Source organism: Megascapheus bottae, chromosome 5, assembly GCF_031878675.1.
Source record: "Megascapheus bottae isolate mThoBot1 chromosome 5, mThoBot2.hap1, whole genome shotgun sequence".
Taxonomy (NCBI): Eukaryota; Metazoa; Chordata; class Mammalia; order Rodentia; family Geomyidae; genus Megascapheus; species Megascapheus bottae.
In genome coordinates this window covers 49,307,502-49,326,699 of record NC_143513.1, presented here as the reverse complement: position 1 = coordinate 49,326,699, position 19,198 = coordinate 49,307,502, and the positions used below count along the sequence as shown (strand labels likewise).

General features: G+C 42.4%; 1 protein-coding gene across 1 annotated transcript; it reads left to right on the top strand.

Moving 5' to 3' along the window:
• The first annotated feature begins 434 nt into the window (after positions 1-434).
• On the top strand, positions 435-18,185 carry LOC150063359 (protein lifeguard 1-like). The gene is made up of 10 exons (XM_090333110.1): positions 435-526; positions 3,039-3,301; positions 5,872-5,950; positions 7,009-7,062; positions 7,515-7,605; positions 9,613-9,650; positions 9,741-9,828; positions 11,846-11,935; positions 12,879-12,926; positions 17,688-18,185. Exons 2-10 carry the CDS (start codon positions 3,043-3,045, stop codon positions 17,838-17,840), a joined length of 900 nt encoding a protein of 299 aa, XP_090189236.1. The 5' UTR covers positions 435-526; positions 3,039-3,042; the 3' UTR covers positions 17,841-18,185.
• Positions 18,186-19,198: the final 1,013 nt, after the last annotated feature.

Below are 19,198 nucleotides of genomic sequence, written 5' to 3'. Positions count from 1 at the left end.
ACCTCTCTAAACAGCCTGAAATCATTTTTCCACCACTTCTCACAGGTGAAGAGGCTGCAGATAGCATTCTCCTTCCAGCCATCAGAAAGACCCCCCCCCACCTAATTTATCATAAAGAAATCTTACATAATTGAAATAAGCATGCAGGGTCTCTGGAGAATGCTCCCAGTAGAATTTCCTGAGCATCTTCCTCCCACAGGGACCAGTGATGGCAGGACCATGCTTCTTCCTGAAGGACAGAGTAAGCTTGCCCATTGCCCCTCAACAAGAATTGGAGATGCAGGAATAGCCCCACTTCTACCCGCAACCCTCAAGACCCAGCACAAAGTGCATCAGCCAACACACAGCTTGGCAACCTGGACTTAACACAGAGTTCCTCTCCCAGGCAGCAGGGTACTGAGCCCATCCCAAGCTCCAACTGCCACTCCCTTAACTGTCACTCAGAACTCTGCTTTTCCATCCCAGTACTTGCCTATCCTTTGGGTGACTGCTGGCTCGGGAGCCCTGAGGGCCTTTTGAAGACCAGGTGAAGAATTCATTTTGTGATCAGACACCAAACAAATGTAGTTTCCTGAAGAAAATTCTGTTGCCTTTGGTTTTGGTAGCTTTGTGTGAGTGCCTTGAAAAGCTTGCCGACTTTCCCCTTTCCAACATGCATGACACTGGAGAAGAAACCAGACTGGTTATTTGAGCATCTTTTTGCCACTCAGCATTAGAAGGAGGCTGCTTTTCTCAGAGAAGGTCTAGACTTTACCACAAACAAAAATACTTCCTTTTCTCTTCAAAATGTAAATATACTTGCTATTATAAGGAATAAATAAAGAGAGAGAGGGAGAGGGAGAGGGAGAGAGGCAGCACAGAGTATATTCCACAACTTTGCTGTGTTGTAGACAACCATGTGCACCATTTGAAGTATGTCTCTCCAGTCTCTGGGAGTGTTATGTATAAAAGATTAATGTGATATTACTAAGTATTATTCTCAAATCTATTTAGATTCAAAAGTATCACAGTGAACTTTCATATCTATTCAATGTGGCCTTCTGTGTCAAATTAGCCATTGCCTTGCCTCCTGTTACATGGCTGCAAATTTCCTGTAGTTAGGAGTGATGAATGACATCCTGAATTTCCTTTTACATATTTCTTTATCTGCGTGAGTATGTTTCTGGAATACATTGCTCAAATATATAACTACTGGGTCTAAAGTAGTGCACAGTTTGATTTCAGAGGGAGGCTGTTATACTATCCCTGCCCTGGAGCCCACTTGGTGGCTGCCTGTGTGCTATCTGCCTTCCAGATACAGTGGGCCCTGGGCCCAGGATTGTCTTGGAGCCATGAAAATATTCTAAGTTGTTAAAAATTAGAAGAAAAAATAAATAAGATAAACATAATTGTGTGTATGTGATATATAATGAATCCAGACTGGGTTATTTGCATCTTTTATAATGATACAATAAAAGATAACTTTTAAAATTAATATATATATATTTATACTTATTTATGTTAAAATACTTTTTTGTATACGGGTGGGAACTCATGCAGGCAAATGTGTGGAGTCCCTGTTCAGTTCAAAATGTGACCCTAGATTGTTTTTGTTTCTTTTTTGTATAAGACCAGGACTGGAACTTGGTACCTGACACTTTCACTCATTGGCTAGCACTCTGAAGACGGAGCCAGGCTTCCAACCACTTGGAATTCTGGTATTTTGGGGTTGTTTTGTTTTTGTTATTTTATGTGCTTGATATCTTAAAGAGCTACCGTTGCCAGTTTTTTTATGCAAAAGAAAAAAACAAAAAAAATCTGACATTTCACTGCTCTTTTTTTTTTTCTTGTTCTTCAGCTTGAACTCAGGACTTGACGCTGCCTTTCTCTTTCACTCAAGGCTGCTGCTGTACCACTTGAGTCCCACCCCCACTCTTGCTCTTTTGCTGGTTTCATAGGCTTTTCTACTTTTGGTAAATTTGAATCTTGAGTGTCATGTCTCCTATCTCTTGAGTAGCTAGGATTACAGGCATGAGCTACCAGCATCCAGCTGAATCATCCAGTCTTTCCTTTTGATGTCTAATAAAGGAAATCACCACTGCTTCCCTCCAGAACCCTTCTCTGGCACCTCATGGAGGAGGGTCTTTATTCTCTCTCCGTCACCCGTGGTCTTCATGTCCTTCATGATGTATGGTGTCTTCCTACTTCCATTTCAGTGAAACACTCCCTCCACCTCTCCTCTAACCTTATAATACTCTCAAGCTCCTTACTAGAATAAATGAATTTCTTTCTGTTTCTGGTGCCTGTTCTCTCTGCTCCTTCCAGTCCCCTTCCAGAATTGTTCCTTTCTTCAACTCTTGATTAGCTCCTAGTCAATGTCCAGCCTTGGCTTAAGCCTCTCTTTTTCTGAAAGTTAAAAAAAAAATCTCTTCTACTCCATATCTGTTCCTCTAGACTTAGTGGAAGGTACTCAGGCCACCATGTTCCTGGCCTGCTTCTGTTGCATCTCATGCTGCTACTTGTCTGGGTATTTTCATCTTCACAATGTAAACTATGTGAGGGAGAAGACAATGATGGAAGTTCATCCTTACCAAAAGGTTACCAAAAGGTTAATTCCATAACAGGATGTAAATTATTTTACAGTATTATATTTATATGTTACCTTATTATAAATACATGTATATAATCACCATATATTCACTTACATATTTAATACTACCTTGGTAAGCTCTGAGCAAAGGAAGTTAAACTTGAGAAACTAGTACCAAATGTTATGAGGCTAGTAAGCAGATAGAAGTGTGATCATAAGAACACGAATAACAGGGCCTGGGAATGTGTCCTAGTGGTAGAGTGCACAAAGCCCTGGATTCCATTCCCCGGTACCACATAAACAAACAAACAAAAAAATCCAGAAATGGTGATGTGGCTCAAGTGTTAGAGCACTAGGCTTGAAAAAGCTCAACAGCAGTGCCCAGACCCTGAGTTCAAGCCCCAAGACTGGCAAAAACAAAACAAAACAACAACAACAAAAAACATGAATAACAGTTTTTCTTCTTCAGGAAAATGGAGGTCAGTGAGCCAACACACTTTAGTTCTGAAGATCATCTGGCACAGAACACTGAAGAAAAGAAGAGCCAGGTCCAATCTTCTCAGTCTTATATGCCTTCACAAGAAGACAGGATATCAGACATGAAAGGGAGACCGTATTTACCAACTACTAAGCACGCAAATGTGTATGTAATACAAATTTCAGAAGAGAGAAACTCAAATGAGAACAATGATAATGCAACCAATCCATTCTCAGATGAATCTATCCGCAGAGGTAAGAATAAAAAAAAAATTCCTTCTAAGCCAGGTACAGTGGCTCATGCCTGTAATCCTAGCTATTCAGGAGGTTGAGATCTGAGGATCACAGTTCAAAGCCAGCCCAGGCACAAAGTCTGAGACTCTTATCGCCAGTTAACCACTAGAAAACCAGAGGTGGTGATATGGCTCCTGGTTAGGGTGATAGCCTTAAGCTGAAGAGCTCAGGGACAGCGCCCAGGCCCAGAGTTCAAGTCCCACGACCAACATCCCCCCCCCAAAAAAAATTACCTTCTAGAAAAGAAGATCAAAAGTTGTCTTAAAATAGTACCCAGAGGGGCCAGGAGTTTGGCATAGTGGTAGAGTGCTTGCCTAGCATGCACGAAGACCCTGGTTCGATTCCTCAGTACCACATACATAGAAAAAAGCCGGAAATGGTGCTGAGGCTCAAGTGGTAGAGCTCTAGCCTTGAGAAAAGTCCAAGGATAGTGCTCAGACCCTGATCCAGGTGCTGGTGCCTCATGCCTGTAATCCTAGCTACCCAGGAGGCTGAGATCTGAGGATTGAAGTTCAAAGCCAGCCCAGGCACTAAAATCCTGAAACCTCTTCTCTATAATTAACCACTAGAAAACCAGAAATTGCGCTGTGGCTCTGCGCTGTGGCTCAAGTGATAGAGCACTGGCCTTGAGCTGAAGAGCTCAGGGACAGCACTCAGGTCCAAAGTTCAAGTCTCATGACTCCTCCATGCCCCCCCCCAAAAAAATAGTTCCCAGAATGTGGATTGTGGGAAAGATTTGATTTTGTGGTCTGTTCCTTCTACTCTTGCTTTATCATGAAACATGATATATGGCTCCCATAATAGAGTAACTTATCCAGTAAATTAAAAAATTCATAATGAAAAAATGATGAATAACTTCTGGATTTTTTGTGAAATATGATTTAGTTGCTGGTTGTGAAATATTCTTGCCTATATAGAATATAATATGAACTTACTTTGAAAATTCAGTGTCCTAGCCGGGCGCAGTGGTTCACGCCTGTAACCCTAGCTACTCAAGAGGTTGAGATCTGAGGATCAAGGTTCAAAACCAGCCCAGGCACAAAAGGACCTGAGACTCTTATCTCCAATTAACCTCTAGAAAATGGGAAGTGGGGCTTGGCTCAAGGGTAGGGCAGTAGCCTTGAGCTGAAGAGCTCAGGGACAGTGCCCAGGCCCAGGGATAGGGAGGTAGCCTTGAACTGAAGAGCTCAGGGCCAATGGCCAGGCCAAGTTCAAGCCCCATGACGCCCCCCCCCGCCCCCGCAAAATACAGTGTCCTAGATATTAGTTTTATGTAAATGAGGAATAGAAATATGAAATCTATGACAAACAAATGTGATTGTTTTTTTCCCTCATAAAACATGATAGTCAAAGGCAGATCGTGTTAAGGATAATGTTACATGGTGCCAGTGTCCATTGGGTTACACTCCATCTTTTTTTTTTTTTTTTTTTTGGTCAGTCTTGGGCCTTGAGCTTGGGCACTGTCCCCCAGCTATTCAGCTCCAGGCTAGTGCTCTACCACTTGAACCATAACCGCACTGCTGGTTTTCTGGCAGTTAATTGGAGATGAGTCTCATGGACTTTCATGCCTGGGCTGGCTTTGAACCTTGATCCTCAGATCTCAGGCCCCTGAGTAGCTAGGATGACAGGTGTGAGCCTCCAGATCCTGGCTTAGCTTTCCTAGGGGCTAGACACACTGCAGGAGGGCTGTGAGGGTGGGATCTCAGTGCTGCCTCCCCCTGATCCTCACTCTCCCTCCTGTGCCTCACCTTTGGAAGCTCTAGCCTTCCAGTAGACAAAGGAAAAGGGAAAAGCTCAAAGACAATAGGCCAAGAGAGGCAGCTGACAACTTGGAGGGGTCCCATTCATAAAAAGGTGCTCTGAGCTATTTGTCAGGTCACCTGCCTTCTGACTCAGAAGGGAGGAGTGCTGTGTAGGGCAGGTAGGCTGGAGAGAGGAGAGGCTAACTAGTGAATTGCAAAGTCTCTGCAGCAGCAGTCCATTTCTGAGGAGGGAACATCCTCTCCCTGCAGCCCCTGAAGCTTTCCTGATGCTCCTTCTGTGCATCAGAGTAGCTGGACACATAACAATGAACCTATCATCCTAAGGAGGATGGCGTGTGCATAGTGCAGGATGACTGTGGAATTATTTATACTACAGAATCACTCCAGTCCTTAAGTTTGTCTTTAAAATTTTGGAGCTTCCATCAATGAACACTAAGTTCTCCAATAAACATCTTGAATAGCTAAATTGATTCTTCTGGTGTTTGCTCATTTTATGCTTGGGTCTAGAACTCATGCACTCAAGTAATCTTCCTGCCTCTGCCTTCTGATAGGCACAAGCCATTGGAACTACAAACAAGTACCACCCCACCCAGGTTTGATGAAATATTCTTTTAAACTTATGCAGATTCGTACTTTTATTCTTATTCTCTTTGCCGATGACAAACTAGGACTGCCCACCCCCATAAAGGTAACATTCTTTTCATTTGTATAAAGATAGTTACATCATTTTTCAATATTGTGATAAACATAATGTTTCTATCTCCTCAGCCTTCATCATAAAAGTGTTCCTCATTGTATCAGCTCAGCTGTTATTCACTGCCATAATCATCGGCGTGTTTCTTTTCTGGTAAGTCCTTATCCTATTAATTCTCTCATTGAATCAGCTTGCTTTAATTTTGATCATTCAGGATAGTATATATATATTTTTTTTTCTTAACCATTTGTGTGTATGTGTGTGTGCATGTGCATGCGCATTGGGGGTTACTGGGGCTTGAACTCAAGGTTTAGGTGCTATCTCTTGGCTCATAAGCTCATAAGCTCAAGGCTGGTGATATACCACTTGAACCCCACTTCTACTTGTATCTCTTTTGGTAGTTAATGGAGACAACAGTCTAATGGACTTTCCTGCCTAGGATGGTTTCCAAATTTGAGCCTCAGAATTCAGCCTTCTTCATAGCTAGGAATATAGATGTAAGCCACCAGCACCTGACACCATTCATTCTTAATCATGTTCACACATATCCGTCTCAGTATTTGCATTAGTTTAAATTTCACTAATAGCTGAGCTTGGTGGTGGTATGTGTATGAAATCCCAGTCTTCAAGAGGCTGAGACAGGAAGATTACAGGTTCTAAGCCAGCTTGGGCTACATAGTGAGATCCTGCAGCAAAACAAAAATAAATCAAACACAACCAAAACCCCAAAATTTTTGACCCCAACTTGTGAAATTATCTTTTTATAAATTTATCTATTTGGGGTGAGGATTAGGAATTTGAGCTGGGACTATGTGCCCTGCCACTGAGTTACTCCTGCAGCCTATTATTTCTTTCTTAAGAAGAAGCTTTCAGGGTTGGGAGTTTGGCATAGTGGTAGAGTGCTTGCCTAGCATGCACAAAGATCTGGGTTCAATTTCTCAGTACCACATATACATTGAAAAAGCCAGAAGTGGTGCTGAGGCTCAAGGGGTAGAGCTCTAGCCTTGAGAAAGCCCAAGGACAATGCTCAGGCCCTGAGTTCAGTCCCCAGGACTGGCAAAAAAAAAAAAAAAAAAGCTTTCACACTTGCATCCCTGGCCTTATTCATCACTTTGGGTTTACCCATGCTTCTCACCATGTTGTCTTGCTTATACTTAGATAGTAAAAATCTGCTATCTGTGGTGTAAACTTTATTTATTTATTTTAACCAGGAACGATTTAAGGGTGTGGGTATTGGCTAACCCTTGGTTCACCTATGCATTCTTGTAAGTATCTTTAATTGATTTTAATAAAAAAATTTGTCTACTAGCAGCTAATGAGAGTTTATTGCCATTAATTGATATAAAGTCTAACACTCTTGAATAATTTCTAGAGAGGCAAGGAAAATGAATTCATCTTGTCAGGGCTGGGGTTAGTGATGTGTGGGGGTGAGGGGCTGAGGCATCACCATAAACTAGTAGTAGCAAGAAGGCCTCTATCTATGCATTGATGATAGGATAGTTCTAAGTTTGCATTGTGGTGGTGATTGCATAAATCTACACATAGATTTATGTATGCTTCTATGTCAAAGAACTACACTTACCCACTCTCTCACTTCAGAATAGATAAAAATCATTCAATGATACACAGCAATATCTATGTTCATTTATTCATCTGTACATAATACAGGATATAAACACAGGAAGCAAATAACAGACGGTTTTACATTATCCTCTAGACCCATCTTTTTTATTATATTGATTTTACTTGCTTGCTGTGAGCATCTCCGCCGTCAGGTGCCTACGAATTACATTCTCCTGGGAGTCTTTGTAAGTAACCCCTGTTAGCATCATCTGATGTATACTGTTGTCAGTTATTCAAATTCACTCCTGGAAACATTTCCTGTGGAGTAACACAGGTCAGGTGTGTTTGTGAAACATTCTTTTCCCTTTTGCTGCAAGATACAACATCCCACCCCTTGGGTGAGTTAAGGGCCTGGGGGATCCTGGGCTACTGCTTTGTTCAGGCAAACATAATCCTGCCCAAGTGAGGGCCACATTTCAGAAGAGGAAAGCTGGCCACTGCCAGACTTCCACGAGGTACAATAAACAGCAGATGACCAGTCAGTTCCACACGTAGTTCACAAATTCATCACCTAGAAACACGATTTTCTTCATTTTTGTAAACTTTATTTTTATTCCAAGCCCTTCTGGGAATGGAAGCCGTCTCTAAGCTCAGGATGTCCCCCAATTTCACACCTGTCTTCTCAATTCATGGTTTCTCCCCACCTCACCCTCAGCCCCATCCCAGTATCAGAGACTTGGGGTAGTCCTGGGCTCATCCCATTTCCCCTGCACTCCAGTTCCTGGTTCCCCATGGCCCATCACTGTGCCCTTCCCTGACATTCAGGGCTACCCTAAGGTCTACAGAGCTATGCACCTCCTTTGCTAGCCCACAATCTTTTCGTTCTGCTGATGGGCAGGCTGGAGAGGGGGCAGATTTCACCACTTTTCAGCACATACTTGAGCTCCTAGAGTCCCTGAATTTCTGGAAAGTCACTGGGCTCCTACCAGGAACTCATTCTGAGCCATTCCCCAGCCTTGACTCCCATTACAACAGAAGCTGTCTAAACCTTCCTCTCCTGGAGGCCTGGGTCTCTCAGAAGCTCCTGGGTAGCAACTGGCAGGATGTTTTGTTTCTCCTGGGGGGCTGGGTGGTGTGGCACAGTGCATTCACATCCATTCCAATATGATTCAGAATGATTGTTAGCATTTGGGTTTCTGTTTCTTTTAGTGCCAGTACTGACCACCCTTTTCCATGAAGTTTTACTTTTGCCAATTTGTTTATTCCCTATCTGGGTCCATATCAGATTTGAAGTAGTCCACATAAACAAGATGATCAGATGAACTGATGGGGAAATCTGATGGAAGAATAGGATAGGAAAATAAACACAGCGATTAGACTCCTGGGCAAAATACATGACTCCCATTACACCTGAGGGTCCTGGAAGTCATGCATTGGGCCTGCCTGACCCAACAAGCAAAGACTCATGACCAGTGATGTGGATCTTAGCTGTGTCCCCAGGCAACCTCTACTATGATTTACATGTTGGAAGACACACTTTTCTGAGCTGGAGTTTGGAGAAATATGATGGAATTGAGTCAGCAGAAGAGAAAGGAAATACCTTGTGAGGAAGGTTGGAAGCGAGTGCCATATTAAAATATTATGTGTACATAGAATTTATATATTATTTTTCCTCTGATGGCAATAAAGACAGCTTACTTAGGTAAATTTAGCAGAGTAAAGAATCAGGAAATTACCAATGGGGTCTGGAAATCCAGACAGATGATCCAGGACTTTGGAGATGCCATTTTTTTCCAGCCTCTGTCCCTGCCTGCCCATCATTGGCTAGCTGGAGAATTTGGAAGCTAGTCTAGTTCTAGCACTTCAGTTAGGGTGTGCCTTCCTTTTTCTTCTCTTAGATTAGATTTTATTTTCCTGGTCTGTTTCATGAGCCCCAACCCCCCAAGAGATGTCACTATTTGGCACCCTCACCACATCTGTGCCTGTCCTGAGCCAGACTGTGGGGCTGGTGGCATGGTGCTCAACTAGCTTGACTTCCCACTGCTTCTGTCCCTTGCTGCCCCCAGTGTAGCCCCACTGGGGTGGTGCATGACCTACAGGGCAGCCCTCCCGCAAACCCTCCCATGTAAGTTTCCCCTCACTCCCTTAGACTGCCCAAATGTGCATACTTTAAGTCAATTCCTCTGGACTCTGGGGATCAGCCTCAGGCTTCCAGTAGGAGGCTTCTGACTGATTATAAATTTTGTCTTCAGACAGTTCTTCAAGGTCTGCTGCTAGGCACTATATCAGTGTAAGTTCTTTTTTTCTTTTTAATGTTTCCTTATATTGTGTTTACTTTGGTTGAATGTATGTGAAGAATGACCCTGGTCTCTGGTTCTAGTTTCTATAATGTGGAAGAAGTATTATGGGCCACAGGAGCAACTACTATGGTGACGATAGGACTCACTTTATTTGCTCTACAAACAAAAGTACGTATTACTGACACGGATTTCTCTCATAGGGAGTGGCCTGGATGTATTCCCACATTCCTTCTGACCCTTGTATTCTCCCTGAACTTTGCTGTCTTGTGAGCCTCATGACCTTGGCGCCGCCCTCTTGCCTTCAGGCTTTCTGTGAGCTTGAGACAGTAGGAGCCCCATCTGGAGACTGGAGGTAGAAGAAAGGCGTTTACTCCTACAGTACCTTCCAACAAGTTCCTGTGGGGCTTGCCATGGTTCTCATGGTTCTCTCACTTGCCTATACCCAGGTGGTCAGCTCTAAGTAGCCCTACACTCAGGCGCCCTGTGTTCTTCCCTTTGGGCCCACAGGTCACAGCATTTTGACTACTAGTCTAGCTCGTCTTGTGCTGCTTTCCTGAAGACACTACTGCAGGTGTTTTATGCAAATCTTTTCAAATTATCTTATTTAAGTGCTCCATCTGTCCCCGGCTGGGGCCTTGCCTCAAAAATGAGTTTAAACTTTACAGGCTCTAACAGTTCACCAGCACTCAAAAGTGCCAAGATTCCCCAGATACAATCCAGTACTATTTCTTCCTTTTTAAATCTCTCCTTCCCTCTCTCTTTTCTTCCCTTCCTTTCTTCTTCCTTCTCTCCCTCCTTCCCTCGTTCTCCCACCCCCTCTCTCCTTCCGTCCTTCCTTCCTCCCTTCCTTCCTTTCTCCCTTCTTTGTGCCAACCCTGGGGTTTGAGTGCAGGACCTGGATACTGTCCTTGAGCTTTTGTGCCCCACTTCCTGCTTTTTCCTGCTTTTTGGTGGGTTAATTGGAGAGAAGAGTCTCACAGGCTTTGTTGGCTTCAAACTATGACCCTCAGATTGCAGCCTCCAGATAGCTGGGATTACAGGTGCAAGACACCAGTACCTGGCAATTTCCTTTTTCTGAGTATTGCAGCCTTGGAGTGTCAGGTAAACACTCTACAGTAGTGGTGTATCCTGGCTAGAACTATTTCTTTTTAATTGTGATGTCAGAGTCTCTCCAGCCCTAAGATGCTCCTTGAGATTTAGTGACATCTTTTCATCCAGAACTGTTCTTCAGTTCTGGTTGCCTTTGTTTACTGCATCATTCTATTTTTTTCAGTCCTGAAGATCTTTTTCTATTTTTTTTTCTGTTTTTGTTTTGTTTTGTTTCTGCCAGTCCTGGGCCTTGAACTCAGCGCCTGAGCACTGTCCTTGAACTTTCTCAAGGCTAGAGCTCTACCACTTGAGCCGCAGCTCCACTTCCAGCTTTTGTCTGTGTATGTGGTACTGAGGAATAGGACTTGGGTCTTTGTGCATGCTAGGCAAGCACTCTACCACAAGGTCAAACTCCCAGCCGTCTTTTTCTATTTTTTATCTAGTCGAAAAGCTGAGAAGAAAAAAAATTCCTGGTTGCCCAAGTGATTTAGATGACTAATTTATAAAGGCAAAACCAAAATTCACATTAATGAATTACAAAGGAATGATCATTTTTGAAAGCTTATTATAAATATATGTATAATATATAATATAGTGTAGTAACATATATTAATATGTAATATATTCATATATATAATAAATGTGATATAATATATAATACATAATTGTGAAAATACCCAGATAGCATTTGATATATTTCATTCCATTAATATTTTCTATGCATTTGCTCTTAAAAATACAAATGAATTCTGGTCATACTATACATGCACATTTAAATCCTACTTAGTGGATGTGCCTTTTTTATATTAGAGGAAAGTTCATATGAATAATGAAAGTAATTAGTACGAGCCCCCAGGCACCCATTGTCAGTTGTGGCTCCCATAATTTCTTCCCATACTCCCATGTTTTCCTCCCTCTTGAAGCAAATCCCAGTCTGTGTAATACTTAGTGGGGATTAATGAAGCTTCATAGTTCTCTGAATTTACCAAGGCAAATTGTTAGCCATGGCTGATTCCTATCTCTGGGGAATAAAATGTATCTGGAAACATCCTGACCTTTTTTCTAGATGATAATGGAGTTGTTTGTATTTCCTCAGTGGGACTTCACCTTGCTAAATGGAGTGCTGTTTGTTTCCGTCTTCGTTCTTATGATCTTTGGAATTATCATAATCTTCGTACGCTCATATGTAAGTAGCTTTTTTGTTAAAAGTGTAGGTGAAGTACTGGCTTTGTCACCCAGGTCTTGTGAGACACAGACATGTCTTGGGGCTAAGCAAGTAAGGAGTGTAAAGAGTAGAGAGCTCCATGAACCTCTGGAAGTGATGATGTCTGCAGGCTGGAAGAGTTGGCAGGCACGATGGCACACTCGACCCCCAGGAGAAGGAGAGTGAAGGCCAGCTGGGCGGGAGCATTCTAGGCATGGTGCGGTCTTAGAAAACTCAGCAAGGCCCTTGCCTCTCCCAGGAAAGGTCCTACTTCCAGCCGGTGGTGTGGAAGTTGCTCAAGATGGCTTCAGGAGCACACAGCCCCACAGCCGAAGCCCATGCTCCCCCCCTCCCCTCCCTGCAACTGAAGGACTGGAAAGTCCATCCTAGTGGCCATCCCTGGGGAGGGGCTCCTAACAGGGATGGAGTGGGTGAATATCGAATGCTCTAGATGACAGTTCTTCCTCCAAGGAACCTTGGGGTAAACCTGATTGAAGGGGGCCAGCTGACCCCGCAGTGCCCAGGTACTTATTGTTGTGGGAGAGGTGGGCTCCTCTGGCATTCTCCACTAGCAGCCTAGAGGAGGCTCCTAGAGTCCAAGTCCAGCCTTTTGTCCTTTACTCTATGTTTATGAGCTCTTGCTGGATGTCAGATGCCGGCCTATGTGTTTTCTTCACGTCAGAGAACTTGTACAACATTCGTGAAAGTACATGTTTCTTTTGTAGATAAGGAAACAAGTTCAGAGAAATTAAGTGATACCTTTGGGAAATTCCCCTGGGTGGTAAGGGGCAGAGGTGACATGGAGACCAGACCTGGGGACTCTACAGAGCCAGTGCTGACTTAACATCAGGTCCCAAGTGAGGCCTTTTGATATCCAAATCTTAAGCTACTGTTGTTTCTTCTCTCTCTTTCTCTCTCTCTGCAGTGGCTGCATCTACTGTATGCTGCACTTGGAGCTCTGATCTTCTCCCTCGTAAGTCCATCTCTGCACATGCAAGGATAGACTGTGTCCTGCTCATGGGGAGTCAGTGATGTGCTGAAACTCCTACAACGCCCTGCCTCTGAAAAGCTTGTGTTTTCAAGCAGCACCCTAGGGAGAGCTGGAGGGCCACCATGACACATAAAAACACGGCTTTTCTTAGAGAGTCAATGTGTCAATGTTTAAGACAGGGGGATCATTTATAAGACTGGAAGCTTACTGCAGCAGATTGTGGCTTCAGTTTTCCCAATAAACCACTATAGATACACCTGGAAAATCTCTCTCTCTCTCTCTCTCTCTCTCTCTCTCTCTCTCTCTCTCTCTCTCTCTCTCTCTCTCACACACACACACACACACACACACAACCTTTCTTTTGGTGCCACTCAGCCTTGAATTTAGGGCCTGTTGTCTCTGAACTGTCTTGATCTAGGCTACCACTAGAACACGACTATAGTTCTCTTGACTTTCTTTCTTTCTTTCTTTCTTTCTTTCTTTCTTTCTTTCTTTCTTTCTTTCTTTCTTTCTTTTTCTTTCTCTCTCTCTCTCTTTCTTTCTTTCTTTCTTTCTTTCTTTCTTTCTTTCTTTCTGTCTGTCTGTCTGTCTGTCTGTCTCATGAAGTAAGAGTCTCATGACTTTACTGCCCAGGATGGCTTCAAATCTTGTTCCTCGATCTCAGTTGACTGCATAGTCAGGATTACAAGTGGAATGTACTGTGCCTCGTTTAGTCCTATTGCTTTCTCTCTTGTCTTTACTCTGTTTGTTGTTGGTAGCAGTGTCTTGAATTCAAGCCTCATCTCACTTGGTTTCTTTGCTAATGGCTAGTGCTTCTCACTTGAGCCATGCTTCAAGACTGGCTTTTCGCTGGTTAATAGAATATTGTCTTAAGAAGTTTTCTGCCTAGACTGGCTTTAGACCACAATCCTTCAGGTCTCTTGAGAAGCTAGGATTTAAGGTGTGAGCCATTAGTACCTGGCCTTTTTTCAGTTTTTTTTTAATGGAACATTTTAGTTAAAAAGTAATCTGTGTACATTTTAAAATTCAAGCAACAGGGATTAAAAATGAAAAAAAAAACTTCTTACTCTTGCTCAAAGGTATACACTTAACAGTTTCTGTGAACCCTGCCTGAGTTTCTTTATGCAAATGCACCATTTCCTCTTACATTGATGGAATCATAATGTAGGTAGCATTCTGCCTAGATCTTTTCCTATAAAAAAAAAAAGAGGGGCTGGGAATGTGCCTGGTATGCATAAAGCCCTGGGTTTGATTCCTCAGTACCACATGAACAGAAAAAGCCAGAAGTGGCGCTGTGGTCCATGTGGTAAGGGTGCTAGCCTTGAGCAAGCAAGAAAGAAAAGCTCAGAGTTAGTGCCCAGACCCTAGTTCAAGCCCCAGGGTTTCAAATGATGATGATGATGATATGATGATGATGATGATGATGATGATGATGATGATGATGATAGTAAGGTTCTCCATTTATGAACAGATCTGAGTCTAACTCATTCTTTAAAAGAAGTGCATGGTATTCTATTTTTTGTTTTTATCATACCATCTTTTCATGATTTTAAATCTTTTTTATGGTATCAGGGCAAAAATTCAGGGCATTGTACATGCTAGGAAACTTATCTACTAATCTAAATCTACAGTTCTTAAGGTTCTTTGTAAAGAAATTTCTTTATTTTGAAAATTTCTAAACATGCTCAAATATAGAAAATGAGGTCTATAGTCATCACTAAATTTTTAACTGTCTACATTTTTGTTTCATTGCATCTTTTTATTGTTGCAATTGTGTCTTAACTTTTAAATGTTGGAAAAAATAGACCAGGAGATTGAAGTTTTCTCATTTGTTCTCCTATTATAAAGGAACTGATCTACACCAGACTTCCTTTATTCTGTGCGCTTGGCCTTTATGTGTGACATTGGCTGCTCTGTCTTGTGGCTTGTTTCAGGCAATCTGTTTTCACACTAAAGTAGGCTGATGTTCTGCCCTCTATTTGTAGGCTGAGCAAAAACTCTGGAAGGTTGCCCGACACTAAACTAATAGCTAGGGGGTGGAAGAACCTTTTATCTCTGTCTCTCTCGTGTTTTGTGTGTCTATTTAACTACCACAGTTGTAAGAGGTGTGTTTGTGCCTGCCAGGAGGTGAGGCAGAGCACTGCACTTTCAAGTGCTCCAGGGGTCTGAGTCCTGGCTAGTTTCCCTGTGGGTTAGACGTGCTTTTGATGGTGTTCTGAGCTCTGGTTTCCCTGGATCTGCTGACCTCCTTCTCCCTCTTTCCTATCTGCCCTCAAGCACGCAATCTTGCCTGAAAAGCCATGTAGCTCACCACTCAGCATGTACTTATGAAATGACTAAGAGTCAATTCCCTTTATAAGATAAATGCAGGGATCTCTTGTGGGGAAGAAGAAAGAAAAGAGGAGATAGTATTCCAGAGTGACCATAAGAGGCAAAGAGCAAAGCTGGGTGGGTTCTCAGTCTAAGGTTCTTGTTTTTTAAGGGGAGCAGGCAAATGGGGTACTAAATGTTTGCCCAGGACTGAGGAGTTTCCCAGGAAGTCCCAGGGAAGTCAGAAGGGTTGGTTTTTCTTCTTACAGGAATTGGAAAGAGACATGACATGAGATGGGGTAGCTATTACCTACTGTATATATGTCATTCCCTTCCTCCAGTGCTTGAGTAAATTCCACCTATACCAACAGTAGATGAGACAATTTGTAATGATTTCAATGTGAAGCTGTCCAGGACAGGCCCATCCCATCCTTCTTTCTCCTTTCTTGGTAACCCAGCAGGGACCCAGCAGGGAGAAAATGCTTGAATTCCTACCAACAGGATTTCACTGGAGTAGATATTGTTCGAAAATCAGTTAATCTTTCAGGCTGGAACATGACCTAGTGGTAGAGTGCTAGTTGAACATGCACAAAGCCCTAGGTACCATGTACACAGGAAAAAGCTGATAGTGGCGCTGTGGCTCAAGAAGACCGTTCCCAGGTCCTGAGTTTAAGCATCAGGCCTGAGGGGGGCGGGGGGAAAGATGATTTCAAACGCCAGGAATTCTTTCTAATGCTAGTGCAGGTCTGTCTGCTGGGTTCTGCCTTCCAACACTGGACACAAGTGACTCAGTTGCTCCCTGAAGTCACACTGCCCAGGTTTCCTTACTCTGCAGTAAGCACAAGTAAAAGAGGCTGCCTGATATAGTTCGATGTTAGGATCTCATAATTTTATTTTCTGTGGCTGAGTTGACATTTTTGGGGGAGATTATTGAACCATATTTGAGTTCCTTCTCCCTTCCATTCTACTTCAGAATGGTCATAAAGTCATTCTCAGATGAATGGTTTACTGTCACCCAAACCTCTTCAGAACTCAGTTATTACTTTATGTGCATCTATAAGCCAGCTTTAATGTGATCTCAGTTTAGTGAGAACTTGGGGGTGAGGAATCATATATGAAGGAAATTTATAATTTATCTGGGCATCAAGCCCATAAGCCCAGATAAATTTGTCCATTTGTCCATGTCATTGACTAAGATGCAATGGAGTTTTTGGATTTGAGTTTCAAAGGAAGTGCACAGATTTAAATCCTAGTCTTCAGGAAGATGAGGTACTTTCATAGAACACAAACTCAGGATCCTCTTGTTTGAATGAGGTTTATAAGAATAACACTTAGCTTATTTTCTGATATATCACATATATGTTTGTTTATTTGAAATAGGATAGGGAAGGGGGAAAACAAGATGAGGGGAGATGGGTGGGAAGAGGGAAATGGGAACAAAAAACATGAGAAGGGGTGGCAATGATTGTTAAGTAATGTACCTTCTATCTGGAGAATATAATGTAACTATTCTATTAATTACAATAAAAATATATTAATAAAAGAATAACACTTAGCCACCTGGCGTGGTGGCTCACGCCTGTAATCTTAGCTTCTCAGGAGGCTAAGATCTGAGGATCAAGGTTCAAAGCTGGCCCAGGCACAAAAGGACCTGAGACTCTTATCTCCACTTAACCTCTAGAAAATGGCCCAAGGGTAGGGTGGTAGCCTTGAGCTGAAAAGCTCAGGGACAGCTCCCAGGCCAAGTTCAAGCCACATGACCCACATGAGCACTTAGCCACAAACTGACCTTCTACTACTCTCTGTCTCTCTCTGTGTCTCTCTGTGTCTCTCTCTCTGTATCTCTGTCTCTCTCTGTCTCTGTCTCTCTGTCTGTCTCTCTGTCTGTCTGTCTGTCTGTCTGTCTGTCTGTCTGTCTCTCTCTCTCTCTCTCTCTCTCTCTCTCTCTCTCTCTCTCTCTCTCTGTCTTTCTCTGTTTCTTTCTTTTGTCAGTCTAGGGTCTTGAACTCTGGGCCCCAGCACTGTCCCTGAACTCAGCTCAAAGCTACAACCCTAACCTTGAGCCACAAAGCCACTTCCCGTTTTCTAGAGGTTAATTGGAGATAAGAGTCTCATGAACTTTAGTGCCCTGCCTGGCTTTGAACCTTGATCCTCAGAACTCAGTCTCCTGAGTAGCTAAGATTACAGGTGTGATTAATGCACCTTCTATCTGGCAAATATCATGTAACCCTTTTACTAATTACAATAAAATAAAAAAAATAAAAAAAGTTAACTGCCCACAGTGAAAAAAAAAAAGATTACAGGTGTGAGCCATTGGTGCCCGGCTCTACAGTATTTTTATTGATGCTATATTCATTTTTTCAGACCATTTAAGATACCTATTCAATAGTTGTGTACAATTTCAGCAGCTAATTTTTCTTCTCTCTTTTCAAGTACTTGGTGATGGATGTGCAAATTATGGTGGGAGGACGCCATCATTACTCTGAGCTGGACCCTGAAGAGTATGTTTTTGCTGCCCTGAACATCTACTTGGACATCATCAACCTTTTCCTTTTTATTTTGCAACTGATTGGACTGGGGAGGTAGTCTTGAGAGAAGAGGGAAGGAAGGATGTGTATGAGTTGGTGCCAGGCTCAAGCATGAAAAGATTACTGCTTCCTAAGCACTTTTATTGGAAGAAAATATTAAGGATACTTATGTCTGGCCATATGTATCTAAGAGTTCTGTAGATGGTAGCAGTTGTTATTGTTGTACTTTTAGTTTTATTATCTGAACAAAAACTTTTTGAGGATAGTTCTGATATTAATGCAAAAGATGAGTATCATAATACATGTTTTCAAGATGCTCAATGCTTTGTTGTTTTGGGGGCACTACTTAAAAGCTGTAAATAACATCTTTCTACTTGAATAAAATTGATTACAGAAACCTAAACTTAACTTTCTTTTCTCATATTCTGTGGGAATATTTTAGCATTGTGTGTGTGTGTGTGTGTGTGTGTGTGTGTGTGCGCGCGCGCATGTGCATGCTTATGCATGTGTGCACTAGTACTAGGGTTTGAACGAAGGGACTGGACACTGTCCCTTAACTTTTTACTTAAGGCTGATGCCGCTTGAGCCACACTTCCACTTCTGGGTTTGTGCTGGTTAATTGGAGATAAGAATCTCAAGGACTTTCTTGCCTAAGCTATTATACTGAGACCCTAAGATCTCAGCCTCTTGAATAGGTAGGGTTTCAGTGTGAGCCACTGGGGTCTGGTTCCAACTCAACTACTTTTAAGTGTACAGTTCAGGAATATACTTAACCAAAAATGTAAAGGAATTATTCAATGAAAACTTTAAGGGCTGGGAGTTTTGCCTAGTGGTTAAAAGTGTTTGCCTAGCATGCACGAAGACCCGGGTTCAATTCCTCGGTACCACATACATAGAAAAAAGCCGGAAGTGGTGCTGAGGCTCAAGTGGTAGAGCTCTAGCCTTGAGAAAGTCCAAGGACAGTGCTCAGGCCCTGAGCTCAAGCCCAGGACTGGCCAAAAAAAAAAAAAAAAGAAAACTTTAAAAGCCTTATGAAAGAAATTAAAGAGGACACTAGGAAATGGAAAGACATCCCATGTTCATGGCTAGGGGGAACCAACATAGTGAAAATGGCTATACTGCCAAAATTGATATACAAATTCAGTACAATCGCCATCAAAATCCCAAAGACATTCTTTACAGAAATAGAAGATATAATCCAAAGGTGCATATGGAACAAGAAAAGACATAGAATAGCCAAAATAATTTTAGGCAAAAAGAGCAATGCTGGTGGTATTACAATACCAGATTTCAAACTCTACTGTAGAACCATAGTAACAAAAACTGCTTGGTTATTGGCACAAAAACAGACCAGAAGATCAGTGGAACAGAAGACCCAGAAATAGAACCACATACCTATAGGCAACTTGTATTTGA